This window comes from Lynx rufus, unplaced genomic scaffold (assembly GCF_022079265.1).
Source record: "Lynx rufus isolate CCGP_SWC_20201006 ecotype Redwood Valley unplaced genomic scaffold, mLynRuf1.p SCAF_9, whole genome shotgun sequence".
In the NCBI taxonomy this organism is placed as follows: Eukaryota; Metazoa; Chordata; class Mammalia; order Carnivora; family Felidae; genus Lynx; species Lynx rufus.
The window spans coordinates 76,522,611-76,535,837 of NW_025814897.1; the positions used below are offsets into that span (position 1 = coordinate 76,522,611).

At 39.7% G+C, this 13,227-nt stretch overlaps 1 protein-coding gene across 3 annotated transcripts in view; it reads left to right on the forward strand.

Moving 5' to 3' along the window:
- NELL1 (neural EGFL like 1) overlaps positions 1-13,227 on the forward strand; it is an 896,605-nt gene that overhangs the window by 166,058 nt on the left and 717,320 nt on the right. For all 3 annotated transcript variants that reach the window (XM_047071414.1, XM_047071415.1, XM_047071416.1), the window contains one exon: positions 10,164-10,260. In XM_047071414.1, the coding sequence (XP_046927370.1) occupies positions 10,164-10,260 (97 nt within the window). The remainder of the gene's footprint in view (positions 1-10,163; positions 10,261-13,227) is intronic.

The following is a 13,227-nucleotide window of genomic DNA, read 5'->3' on the forward strand; positions in this document are numbered from 1 at the left end:
GGCTGCTGTGCTGCTTTCTGAAGCCCCACTGGGTTGCTGTTGGGGTGAAAATGACGCCACCCCAGTCTTTGGTCCCCAGACCGGGGATCTCAACCCCTCAGTATTCAGGCAGCCCTCACAGAATAGCAAGGGCAGTCAGCTTGCCTTGTGGCATAACTCTCTTGTTTTTTTTTCTTTTCTTTTTCTTTTCTTTTTTATGTTTATTATTTTGAGAGGGAGGGAGGGAGGGAGGGAGGGAGGAAGGGAGAGAGAGAGAGAGAGAGAGAATGAACGAACACGAGCAGTGGGAGACAGAGAAAGGGAGACATAGAATCTCAGGCAGGCTCCAGGCTCCAAGCTGTCAGCACTGAGCTTGATGCGGGGCTCGAACTCAAAAACCGTGAGATCATGATTTGAGCCAGAGTCAGACATTTAACTGACTAAGCCACCCAGGCGCCCCTCCTGTGTGTGAGATTTAATGGACCAGGCACCATGCAGTCTGCTGCCTCCTCTGGGGTAGAGCCTTTCTGCACTGTGTCTAATGTCCATTGTCCCCGAAAATACACCTGCACAGTGTGTGGAATCCATGTGTAGCACCACTAAAAGCAGGAAAGGTTATCGTCTCTCTTGATGTGCCTCTGTCCCCTGACAATGAAAGGCCTTTTGCTGGTGCCTGCAGGGTCTTTTATCCTTGGGGAGGCTCTATACTTTCTTCGAAAAGTACTCCAGGAAGCAGGGGAATGTTCTCTCCCAGTGTGTCATGGAGGTGTTTACACCACATTGTGCACTCTGGGATCAGCTCCCTCCTCCCCAGGGGTGCGCACCATAGCTCTGCTCCAGAGAAACTCTTAAACTCCCAAAACCTCAGAGTTTGAGCTCTAAACACTTCACACACACACACACACACACACAAAATATCTGTGATGTTCACTACTTCTCATTCCCCAGTCCGTGGTCTAGAGATATTTTCCTCTTGTGCGAACTCAGTGCTGCCCTTTCTCAACCCCTCTCTTTTTCTCTCTTTTGTCTCTCCACAGAAAAGGTTCCCTCCTCTCTGCGGCACTGCCATTTTTCTCCCTCCCCCCATTCACTTCCATGCCCCTGGCACCCGCCCCTCTGTCTCCCTCCAACTATGCAGACACTTCTGCCACTCCACAGATCGATTTCTCTGGTGTTCCAAGTGATACGACCTCAATACGGTTGTGTTTGAGGGATGAGGAAAGCCCAGGGTCCTGCACTTCTGCATCTTAACTCCCTATACCACATATTCTTTTCTCATCTGTGCTTAAACACCTCAGTCGATTTCATATTTTGACTATTGTTAATAATGGTACAATAAACACAGGGGGTGCATGTATCTTTTTGAATTAGTGTTTTCATTTTTTGGGGGTAAATACTCAGCAGTGGAATTATTAAATCATATGGAAATTCTATTTTTAATTTTTTGAGGGGTCTCCATACTGTTTTCCTCAATGCCAGCACCGTTTTACATTCCCACCACTAGTGCATGAGGGTTCCTTTTTCTCCATATCTTTGCCAACTTTTGTTATTTATTTTTGACTTTAGCCATTCTGACAGGTGTGAGATGATCACATTGTGGTTCTGATTTGCGCTTCCGTGATGAGTGATGTTGAGTATCTTTTCAGGTGTCTGTTTGGCATCTCTGGGTTTTCTTTGAAAAAATGTCTATTCGTGTCTGCCACCCATCTCGTTATTGCTTTATTGTTTCGTTTTTGAGTTATAGACATTCTTCATATATTTTGGATAATAACCCAGAAAAGGGATGAATTTGATACATGTTTTCTAAGTGGATGAAGCAGGTCACCTGAGGACTTGGTTGTCTCTGGGAAGACCTCTCCTCTCTCTGGAGAGACTTTTTCTGGCAAAGTCTCCCAGAAGTATTTGTTAATTTAATTTGAACTGTTGCCTTCCTTATTTACCACAACAAAGGTATCTCCTTCCAGATTTCAACTTTGCTGCCTCTTTTTTGTTTGCATTTGTATTTACTCTGCGGTCAGCTGGCAAGGAACAGTTTGGAAACCTGCTGAGCCCTGCTACTGTCCTTGCTCCTGAGCTCTGTATGGATTTAGCTCGGAACTCAGTTCTTACATGTTGGGGGCATACTCTATTCATTTCTATAATCCATCTCCCTGTCTAGTCTGTTTTCTCCTGTATAATGCCAGAGGTGTATTTTTTAATCTAGTCATTTGTTGTCAGCTGTTTTTGCTAAACAGATGGGTAGGAGGAGACTGCAGAGCTCCTCTTTTGGGGCATTCCTTTCATTTCATGGTTTTTGTTGTTGTTTTTGGTACAAATCCCTGTGTGATATGTATTCCATATTAGCACATAATTAACAGCCAGACAACCTGACATGGAAATTCAACAAGTAGCTCACCAATGTACGCAGTTGGCAGACACTCCTGTCAAGTTAAGTTTTGAGGAAGTATTTTGTAGATTTCCATGAATGCTCAGCAATTGTCAGGGCCAAGAATACTGCTAATGATAGTATAGATGCCTTTTTTTTCCCCCCAGTCTACATGAAGAAATCTGTTCTCACATTTGCCCTATGATGTGAAGACTGGAAAGGTTGTATTATGCCTTTCTTACCATAAGACCAAAGAGGGACTTAGCCTCCTGTGCAAGGTCATTCCCCACCTTTTAGTGAGGAGGGGAACAGCATGGGAATTGCCTTGTTTTCTCTATAGGGAACTTTCTCCAAAAAGTGCCTTGGTATTCACTAGTGCCAGCTAAGAGGCAGGGGAGGATGAGGCTCTGTCTAGCAAGGGAAGGTCATTGCAACTTTCTTCTTGAGGAAGAGTGTGAACGTTCTTGAATTCAAGGCAAAGCCCAAGATAAACTGCTTCATTTAGCATGCCATTTGGGCTTCATATTGTCTTATTAAACAGTGGCATAATACACGTCGATTCACATGGTTTACATTGGAAATGAATTCTTGTATATAATTGGGAAAGGTACCCTGCTGTCCCTTCAGAGGTCTTTCTTCATCCAGGTAAATAGAAATTCAATATTCCTTCATAAGTAGTATTGTTGAACCACTGCATTGCTTTGTATAGAACTCTGAGGGTTTTATCTGTTAACAGAAAATCGAGTTCTTCATAGAACATTGACTGATCTTTTAAGTGGATGGGACACTTGCATTCTTAACCAAAGTCATGAATAAAGAGAGGTTGTACCTTGTGAAGAAAATTTCTGATGTGAGCCCTTGATTCAGTGAGTGACTTTGACAAGGAGTGTCAGTTACTCTTTGCATTGTTCATTCCTCTCAAGCAGTTTTTATGTTTGACTGGATGTTTAATTTTGCATGGTATTGTATTAGAAATTAGATACATGTTAAAATACCAATATGTACTAATGGCATGCAAAATTCCCATAATTCTCCGCATATAGCTTAAGAGGCAGGATCTCATTTGAGTGCAGGGCCTACAAACATGACTAAATGGGAATTGGGTTTTCTTTAGCCATAAAGGAGGGTAGATTTTAGATGATTGCAGAGTAAATACATTATTTGTGTCGGATAGCCTATGGGAACGTGAACTAATTTGAACCGATTATAATGCAGTCGATTTAAGCAGTAAATCATGTGCTTATTAAAAGGACTGTGCTTGACCTAATTAATTTTCACATTACTATTTCTCCTATTCTTCTGTCTGGCTTTCCTGTTAGTGATCTGCCCTATGGTTCAAACTTGCTATCCCAATCTTTTTTGTGGATGAAAAGCTGAGAGGGGTTCATCTTGCTCTTTTGGCTGCCTTGTGTAGATCTCATGAACTGGGGATTGGTGGAGGAAGACCCTTGAAAAGGGTCATGATGTTTCACTTGTTTCCAGTAACTATATTATCTGCAGAAAGATGTCACTTGACCACCTGAGTTTTCAGTCTATATTACTTAGTTTCATGCATTCATTGCTCATCATGATCTCTGGGCTGTATTACTGTAGCACTTGTATAACTATAGCCCTCCTATTCTGAAGATAGTATTAGGGAGAATTCATTTATTCAATAAATAAATAGATGGAGTAAGCCCTTACTTTGACTATCCCTCTTCCAGATACTAGGTATACTGACTTAAATAAGACTGATAAGGTCCCTGCTTTCAAGATTTTCTTGCTTCTGGTAGGAGGAGACAGTCATTCAGCAAAGAGCTACAACAATTTTGGAGACTTACTTGCTTTGATAAGAGAATAAGCTAAGTGATTAGCAGTTAGTAGCTACTTTATATAGGATGTTCAGGGAAGGTCCAGGTGAAGGAGACCACTGAGCAGGTGCAAGAATGTTGTGTTGGGGGTTTTATTTACTGCACACGCAGCAGATGTTTAGCGATTGTAGCAGTTAGGAAGCGCAGGTGCCACTTGAGGGTGAAAGTGCTGGGCCTAGAGGTACCAGCAAAGACCAATTCCTTCTTCCTTGGCATGGAGGTCTGAGAAAGCAGGCTCAGCCAGGACCAAAATCGTAGAGACTCGAGTGAGTAGTGTGAGGTATGTGGTCCTATGTTGAAATGCTGGAGTGTAGGGCCACATGGGTCATCCAGGTGGGGAAAGTCTCAGAGATTGGTGAAGAACTAACATATAGGGCAGTCAGGATAAAGATTCTTGCTTGCTTGCTTGCTTTCTTGCTATCTATCTATATTTTAAATTTTAGTTGACATCTAGTGCAATATTGGTTTCAAGAGCAGAATTCAGTGATAAATCGCTTAAATGCAACATCCATTGCTCATCACAAGTGCCTTTAATACCCATCTCCTTTCTAGCCCATCTCCCACCTACTTCCCTCCAGCTCTGTTGGTTCTCTGTAGTTAAGAGTCTCTTGTGGTTTGTTTCCCTCTTTCCTCTCCCCCTGCTTCCCATATGTTCATCTGTTTTAATTCTTAAATTGCCCATATGAGTCAAATCATATGGTATTTGTCTTTCTCTGATTGACTTATTTCACTTGGCATAATACATTCTAGCTTCATCCACATTATTGAAAATGGCAAGATTTCTTTTTGATGGCTGAGTAATATTCCAGGATACATATTTTGATAAGGATGCATGAGGACAGTCTGAAATAAGAATTTAGAGTGCGGGCCCCTGCTCATTGCTGCTATTTTCATTTTCCCAGAAACCTTTCCTATAGATTGACTAAAACCAGTTCAGGTGCCAAGTGTTCTAGGAATGTGCCTAGTACTGGACTAAGCAAAAGTGTTAGGAATAGCAGCCTGTCATATTTTACTCCTAAAAAAGGAAGTGTATTTTTTGTTGGTATTGGGTTAGTGGTTGTGTATCCACACACACTGTAATAACTTTGCAAATCATCTACCTCTCTTTGCTGAATCTTTTTCCAGTCTTACATGAATTTATGATGAACTTTCAACAGAAGTCAAACCTGTGTAAATGTCAGAGAATTACCTATTTTTGAAGAATGTAAAAGATCGTAGGATGCTTGCTTAGAATTTAGAGTAATATAGAAAAGTTTGATTTATGGGTTGAAAGCATTTAAAAGAAGCTAATGAATATTTTAAAACTAAATGAAAATACTGAAATTTTAGGATATCATAGAAAATACACTTGGTCCAAAAATTGTTTTTAATCTACATTTTAGTATCTAAATAAGCTGTTACTTGGCTGTACAACTTTAAAAAGGTTAAACAGAAATGAATGTTCTTTGAATGAATTTGTAGGGGAAAAGAAGTTGGGTACACGTTAAGTGCCTGTAGAAGTGCTGGCTTTTTCTGTCTGTGTGTTAGCTCCACTTTGTTTTCCGTTCAAACCTGAGCTCCAGTGTTTCCGCCTTTGAAAGTGTTTTCTGACTATGGCAGACAGCAATCTGTTTTTCTCTCTGCTTTCATAGATCATTGCACTTCACTGAATAACGTGTGTGCATGCATGCTGTCTTCCTGGCTCAGGCATTTGACCCGAGGACAAGGACTTGGCCACATTAATTTTGCCGTGTGGGTTCCCGTAGCCAACACGGTGTCACACAGATGATAGACAATCCGATACTGATGTGAAGGAGACCTCATTAAACAAAATACTAGAATATCAAGTTTCCATTTCCTGACAACATTGGAAACCAAGGAGTTCACTCTATTAGCTTTGACTTTTCATTTGAATTGGGTGATCCTAGATTTAAGTGACAGATCACAGATCACTGTGCCCTATCTGCATGAGCCAGCCCACCTAAACCCTACCCCTGGGGTCGGCCCTTCTGTGAAGATTCTGATTATATTTGGCATGTTGGTGGCATAATTCCTTTTGTAAAAGAGGAATAGATAGGGATGTGATCATTTTATTTCTTAGTTTATGATGTGTTATCAAAGCAGTAGTCTGCACAATACTTTTGCTTCATTCAGTCATTCATCTTTCACTCGTTCACTTTTTCCTCCCTTTGCCTTTCCTTTAGGAAAACACTACCACATACCTTATGTGAGGCTTTAAATTTGTATGTGTCTTTGGCTAATAGCTATAAAATTGTTCTAAATGTGTGTATTTTTAGTTTGTATACATTACAACCCTTTGGCTTTTTTGCCGTAGTCTCGAAACTATTTTAAAATAACTTAAAAAATTTTTTTTAATGTTTGTTTATTTTTGAGACAATGCGAGAGACAGAGTGCAAGCAGCGGAGAGACAGACAGAGGGAGACACAGAATCTGAAGCGGGCTCCAGGCTCTGAGCTGTCAGCCCAGAGCCCAATGTGGGGCTCGAACTCACGAACCATGAGATCATGGCCTGAGCCGAAGTCGGACGCTTAACCAGACTGAGCCACTCAGGGGCCCCATATTTTAAAATAATTTTAATATTAAAAGAAACTATTAAGAATGGCACAAAAAATCATACACTCTTTGCCCAGATTGTTTTTTCTCTCTCTACATAATGTGTTTACATATGTCTGTACTTAAGCACATCATTCTTTTGAATCCTTTGAGAGGAAGTTGCAAAGATCATGACTCTACCCTTAAATACTTCAGTGGATATTAGTGAAGAACAAGACACTTAAATATACATGATCAAGCCTCAAAATCAGGAAATTGAACATCAATACAATACTGTTATATAATCTACAGTTCCAGTATCACCAAGTTCCTACTAATCTTGGGCATAGGATTTATTTTTTTCTGCTCTCAGCTCCATGCCAGGATTCTGTCTCATATTTATTTTTTATGTCCCATTGGTCTCTTTTAATTGGCAAATGTTCCTCAGTCTTTACTTTCCATGACATGGGCATTTGAAAGAGGACAGGCAGTTATTTTATAGAATGTCCCTTAAATTGGGTTTGTCTGCTTTTCCACATAAGGGTCCCCTGTGTGGGTATGTATTTTTATTTTTATTTTTATTTTTTTAACACTGTAAGCTCTCTTCATTTTGCTATGTCTGAATCCAGTTCGTTGTTTCTGTCTGCTACATGGAATTCTCCAGTGAGGTCTGCCATTTGGAGTGAATTGTCCAGGCTGGTGGGAAAGCAGCCAGCAGACTTTCCTTGGCATCAGGAGAGGATCCTTATGGGGGCTATGTGACACTGGAAATCAGCACACACCTTTGATACAGGCATCAGGGTCCCTGCCTTGCTTTGGGCTGATGGTTGAGAAAGCAAGCGTCTGAGGCCCAGTATTTCTAGGGCAGAAGGAGCGATTATGCTTGCGAAGATAAGGCATGATGGAAGTTGATTTTTTGATCCATCCTTCTTCATGCACTTAATAAACCAGTGATTACGGGCCTCGTCTGCTCATTGGAGCTCACCTTCTGGCCTATCGAAAATCAAAAAGAAAGCATTAAATTGAAAGCTCTTCCTCCAACAGATGCAAATGTTTCACAATGAAAGGTTCAGATAAATAGTTTGACAGTGTTTTTCATTGTGTTAGTGAAGCACCCTTACAGAAAATTATGCTTCTGACTCTTTACCTAAATACAGAGATTTTCATTTCTTTCTGGTTTCTTCTGAACTTCACCAACAGGGAACATAATTTTTGCATTGTTCTCTCCATAGTTCGTAAATAATTTTGCATGCCACTTTCCTCCACTGGAAATTATTTTGTATATACTTTCCCATATTTCACAACCTGCATATTTGTCACTTTTAATGACCATAGTAAATTACATCAGGCTGATCTACTGTAATTTACGCATTTCTCTTTTGTTGTAAATTTGGCTTGCTCCTAGTTTTTTGTGAATATTAGAAAAAAAGATCCTTTTTTAAGGGAGGATATATAACAGCTTCTTCGGTTAAAGCAGTTTTGACAGGTTGTTTCATCTAAAATTGTTCATTCTAACATGTGAAAAAGGTTGCATTCCTGTGGAGAAAACACACCCTGCCTTTTTTTTTTTTTTAATTTTTTTTTCAACGTTTTTTATTTATTTTTGGGACAGAGAGAGACAGAGCATGAACGGGGGAGGGGCAGAGAGAGAGGGAGACACAGAATCGGAAACAGGCTCCAGGCTCTGAGCCATCAGCCCAGAGCCCGACGCGGGGCTCGAACTCACGGACCGCGAGATCGTGACCTGGCTGAAGTCGGACGCTTAACCGACTGCGCCACCCAGGCGCCCCTCACACCCTGCCTTTTTAAGGGAGAATTGTTCCTTGCTTATGTTTGAGCATCCATTTATAATAGAAAGATAATTAGTTGAGATGGAGCTGATATATTTAGAGTTTTCTCCATTGAATACCTTCCATATATTATTAGGAAATAGCACATTTCTAGTGGAGAATAAGGGAGTGATGGACAGTACAGCGAAGTTCCAAGGCTGCAGTGTGACTGCTCCCGACTCCCAACTGTCACACTCATTCATTGGCCTTGACTCAACTGGATGGTCTCTCAGTTCTTGCCTTTTGAGAACCAGTGGAGGAATGTGCCACTCTTTGGCAGAGGACAGTCAGCTCCCTTCCAGCACGGAGACCTGATGAGTTGTCAGAACTTCCTTACTCTGGCAGTACCTGGAGCTGGCTCCTCACGCAACTGCTCTGAGCACGTACTGAAGAGGGCAAGGAAGGATAGACCATCAGGAGGAATTGAAATTCGTGTACGGTCTCTATGGCACCCCATCCAGAACCTTCTGAGCATCTAAGGATAAGTCGAATTCTTAGGCAAACTCTTCCTTCCCCTTCTCAGCAGAGACAGTGTTGAGAGGCACTTGGTAGAGGTGAGGTGGAGGCCTGTGATCAGCTGGTGGTTGCAGAGACTGTTTCTAAAGAGAGCAAAAATCTCAGGATTTGTGAGTAGGGCAGAACAATTGAGACCATGCCATTGTTCACTAGGTTCTGTGGGTACCTTCAAAGATTCTGGGGCTGTTGCTTCCTCCAAGTTATTTGTCTTCATATATCTTAGGAAGGTTTTGTTTTCATGTACAGAACTTTCTTTTCTTGCTCCTTGAGGGCAGGATTTTGTAGGTCTGGCTTATTTTATCTCTCGTTGCCTTGTGTGGAGCTTGTATCAAAAGAGGTGCCTGGGGGGGCTCAGTCGGTTGAGTGTCTGACTTCAGCTCAGGTCATGATCTTGTGGTTTGTGAGTTCTAGCCCCACATCAGGCTCACTGCTGTCAGTGTGGAGCCGACTTTGGGCTTTTCTCTGACCCTCCTCCACTTGCGCACACACTCTCTCAAAAATAAACATTAAAAAAAAGTGCTCAATAAATCAGTATTGGTTGTATGATTTTGTGCACTAAGGATATTGTCATGTGGGCAACTACTACTCTTCTGTTAAGAGGAATGTAGAAGTGAGGAGCAGCTAGATAAACCAAAGTCAGGGAGGAGTAGAGTGCAAAGGGGTGTACCTGGGCTTTGCAGCCAGGAAGAGGGAGATCCTCATCCCAACTTTACTACTCCCTGTCTTAACTTGGTTGACCCATTTATGTTCTCTGAACCTCAGCTTTCTCACCTGCAAATGTGGATCAGACCACTTTACTCACAGAGCATGTGTAAGGTTTATTACTCAAAGTAGACAGTTAAAAATGTTTTCTTCCTCCTTTCCCTGCCCAAAGGGTGACAACAGAAAGCCAACAGAGGTCCAGTTAACATGTCCAAGTGTTGTCAGGAAGTAGATCCCTACATTCATGTTACCCATAATCTGAAATGTGCCACATACTGCTTCTATCTCTCCATACCAGCAGCTAATGCCATGAGTGCTTCAAACAACATACATACCCTTTGGTTCTGCTTTGAGCCTCTTCACTAGTAACTGTGTTTTTTGCCTCTACAGGATTTATGAACGTGTGATAGACCCTCCTGAAACCAACCTTCCCCCAGGAAGCAATGTATGGCTTGGTCAACGCAATCAAAAGCATGGCTTATTCAAAGTAAGCACTTCTTTCTACTTCTGCCATGTAGTTTTCTGTGTGCTTGACACGAATAATTGTCAGAACAAATCTATGAAGTAGGTGCTTTGAAACTAGGCAGAGTTGAGTGATTTGTTCAAGATTGCATAGGATGATGCATAGTGTAAATCATCCTCCACATGTTTCTGAATGACCTAATTCTGGGAGACAGGATAATCTTCAAATTGGCTTCCATTCTCAGAATCTTGGGGTGCATGGACACTGAGCTTTTGCTTTTCTTATCTATAAAGAGAGTAATACAATAACTGTGTTATTATACTTTATAGAAACAGGATACATTGATAAAATGAAGAAGTTAAAAACTTCATGAAATTTTAAGAAAGTCTTGTTCTTCAATAGAATGGCAGACTTTTGCTTCTGGCATTGCGGTAGAATAGATATTTTAAAAAATTCTGCTTCAGAATGCCTATAAATGTTGGATAAAATGGAACAAAAATCTTTGAAGACCCATCATTGCACTTATAAGAAAGGAAATTCTTAGAGGCCAAATATGTGGAGAAAAGTGAAAACCAGAGGGAGGGATGTCTGCCAGTACCAAGAATTTGAAAATGTCTTTTCTGTTATTCCCATTTGAGTGAGATATACTTGACCTATAACACTTTGTAACTTTAAGATGTATAACTTTTAGATTTGATAGACTTGTATGTTACAAAATGATTATCAGCAGTATTAACCAACACCTCCCTCATCTTACATAATTATCATTTCTTGTCATGAGATCATTTAAGACCTACTCTCTTAGCAAAATTCAATTACATAATACAGGATTAGGCACTAGAATGACCATGTTGTACATTAGATCCCTAGACCTTATGTGTGTTATATCTGGAAGTTTGTATACTTAGACTAGCATCTCCCCATTTCCCCCAGCCCGTGACAACCAGCATTCCACTGTCTCTGAATTTACGTTTTTTTGGATAGTATGTATAAGTGGTATCATGCAGTATTTGTTTGTCTCTATCTTATTTCATTTTGCATAATGCCCTCCGAGTCAATTCGGAAATGTTGACAATGGCAGGATTTTTTTTCCCTCGTGGCTGAATGTATTCTATTGTATATATACCACAACTTTTTTAGCCATTCATCTGTTGACATATACTTAAATTTTTTTATGTTTTATCTGTTGTGAGTATTGTGGCAATGAATATAGGGGTGAAAATACCTCTTTGAGGAAGTGCTTTAATTTCTTTTGGCTATATACTCAATAATACACCCAGATGTGGGATTGCTGGATGGTATGGTTGTTTTATTTTTAACTTTTTGAGGAATTTCCATAGCTATACTAGTTTATATTTCCACCGTGTACAAGGGTTCCTTTTTATTCACTCTTGTTATTTTTTGTCTTTCTGATGATAGCCATTTTAATATGTGTGAAGTGATATTTCATTGGGGTTTTGATATACATTCCCAGATGATTAGTGTTGTTGAGCACCTCATGTACCTATTGACCGTTTGCACATCTTTGGAAAAATGACCATTGAGTTCCTCTGCCCTTTTATAATCAGCTTTTATTTGTTTATTTGCTGTTGTGTCATATGAGTTTTTAAATATGTTTTGGTTATTAACTTCTTATCAGATTGCTGATTTGCAAATGTTTACTCCCATCCCATAGGATGCCTTTTAATTTTGTTGATTGTTTCCTTTGCTGTGTAGAAGCTTTTTGTTTGTAGATCCACTTATTAATTTTTGCTTTCATAGCTTATGCTTTTGGTGTCCTATCCAAAAAATAATTGCCAAGACCAATGCCAAGGAGCTTTTCCCCTGTTTTCTTCTAGGAGTTTTATGGTTTCAGATCTTGCGTTTAAGTCTTTAATCTGTTTTAATTTTTTTGTGAGTGGTAATACAGGAATCCAATTTGTTCTTAATGCGGTTATCCAGTTTTCCCAAAACCATTTGTTGAAGAGACCATTCTTCCCTTATTTGTCAAGGAGTAGTTGATTATATGTGCAGCGGTTTATTTTTGAGCTCTTGATCCTGTTCCTTTGGTCTATTTTTTTTTTTTTTTTGCCAGTATCATACTTCTTTGATTACTAGACCTTTGTAGTCTACATTTGACTCTTGAACAGAAGGGGTTTGAACTACATGTGCCTACTTACACAGGGATGTTTTTCAATAAATGCAGTACAGTACTGTAAGTCTATTTTCTCTCAGGATTTTAACATTTGTCTTTAGCTTTATTGTAGGAACACAGTATATAATACATAAAGCTTACAAAATATGTGTTGTTTATGTTATTGGTAGGACTATAGTCAACCGTAGGCTATTAGTAGTTAAGTATTGGGGGAGTCAGGAGTTACTAACCCCTGCATTGATAAAGGGTCTAATGTAGTTTGAAATCAGGAAATGTGATGCATTTAGCTTTGTTCTTCTTTCTTAGGATTGATTGCTTTGGCTCTTAGGTCTTTTGTGGTTTGAAACAATTTTTTTCTTTTTTGTTTGAAAGTGCCAGTCAGATTTTGATAGGGATTGCACTGAGTCTGTAAAAGGGTTTTGGTAGTATGGATATTTAAACAATATTCTTCCAATTCATGAATATGGATATCTTTACATTTATGTCTACTTCAATTTTTTTCTTTTTCTTTTTTTTAATCAAAGTCTTATAGTTTTCAATGTACAGATTTTTCACCTTCTGGTTAATTTCCTAAGTATTACACTGTTGTTGATGCTGTTGTGAATAAGATTCTTTTATTTTTCAGATATTTCATTGTTAGTGTATGGAAATGCAACTGATTTTTGTATGTTGATTTTGTAACCTGCAGCTTTACTGACTTCATTGATTAGTGCTAAAAGTTTTTTGGTGGAATATTCCTTCTATGCTCAATTTTCTGAGTCTTTTTATTATGAAGGGGAGTTCTATTTTGTCAATTCTTTTTCTGCATCTATGAGATGATATTATTTTTTAAATCTCATTCTATTAGGATGAGTCAC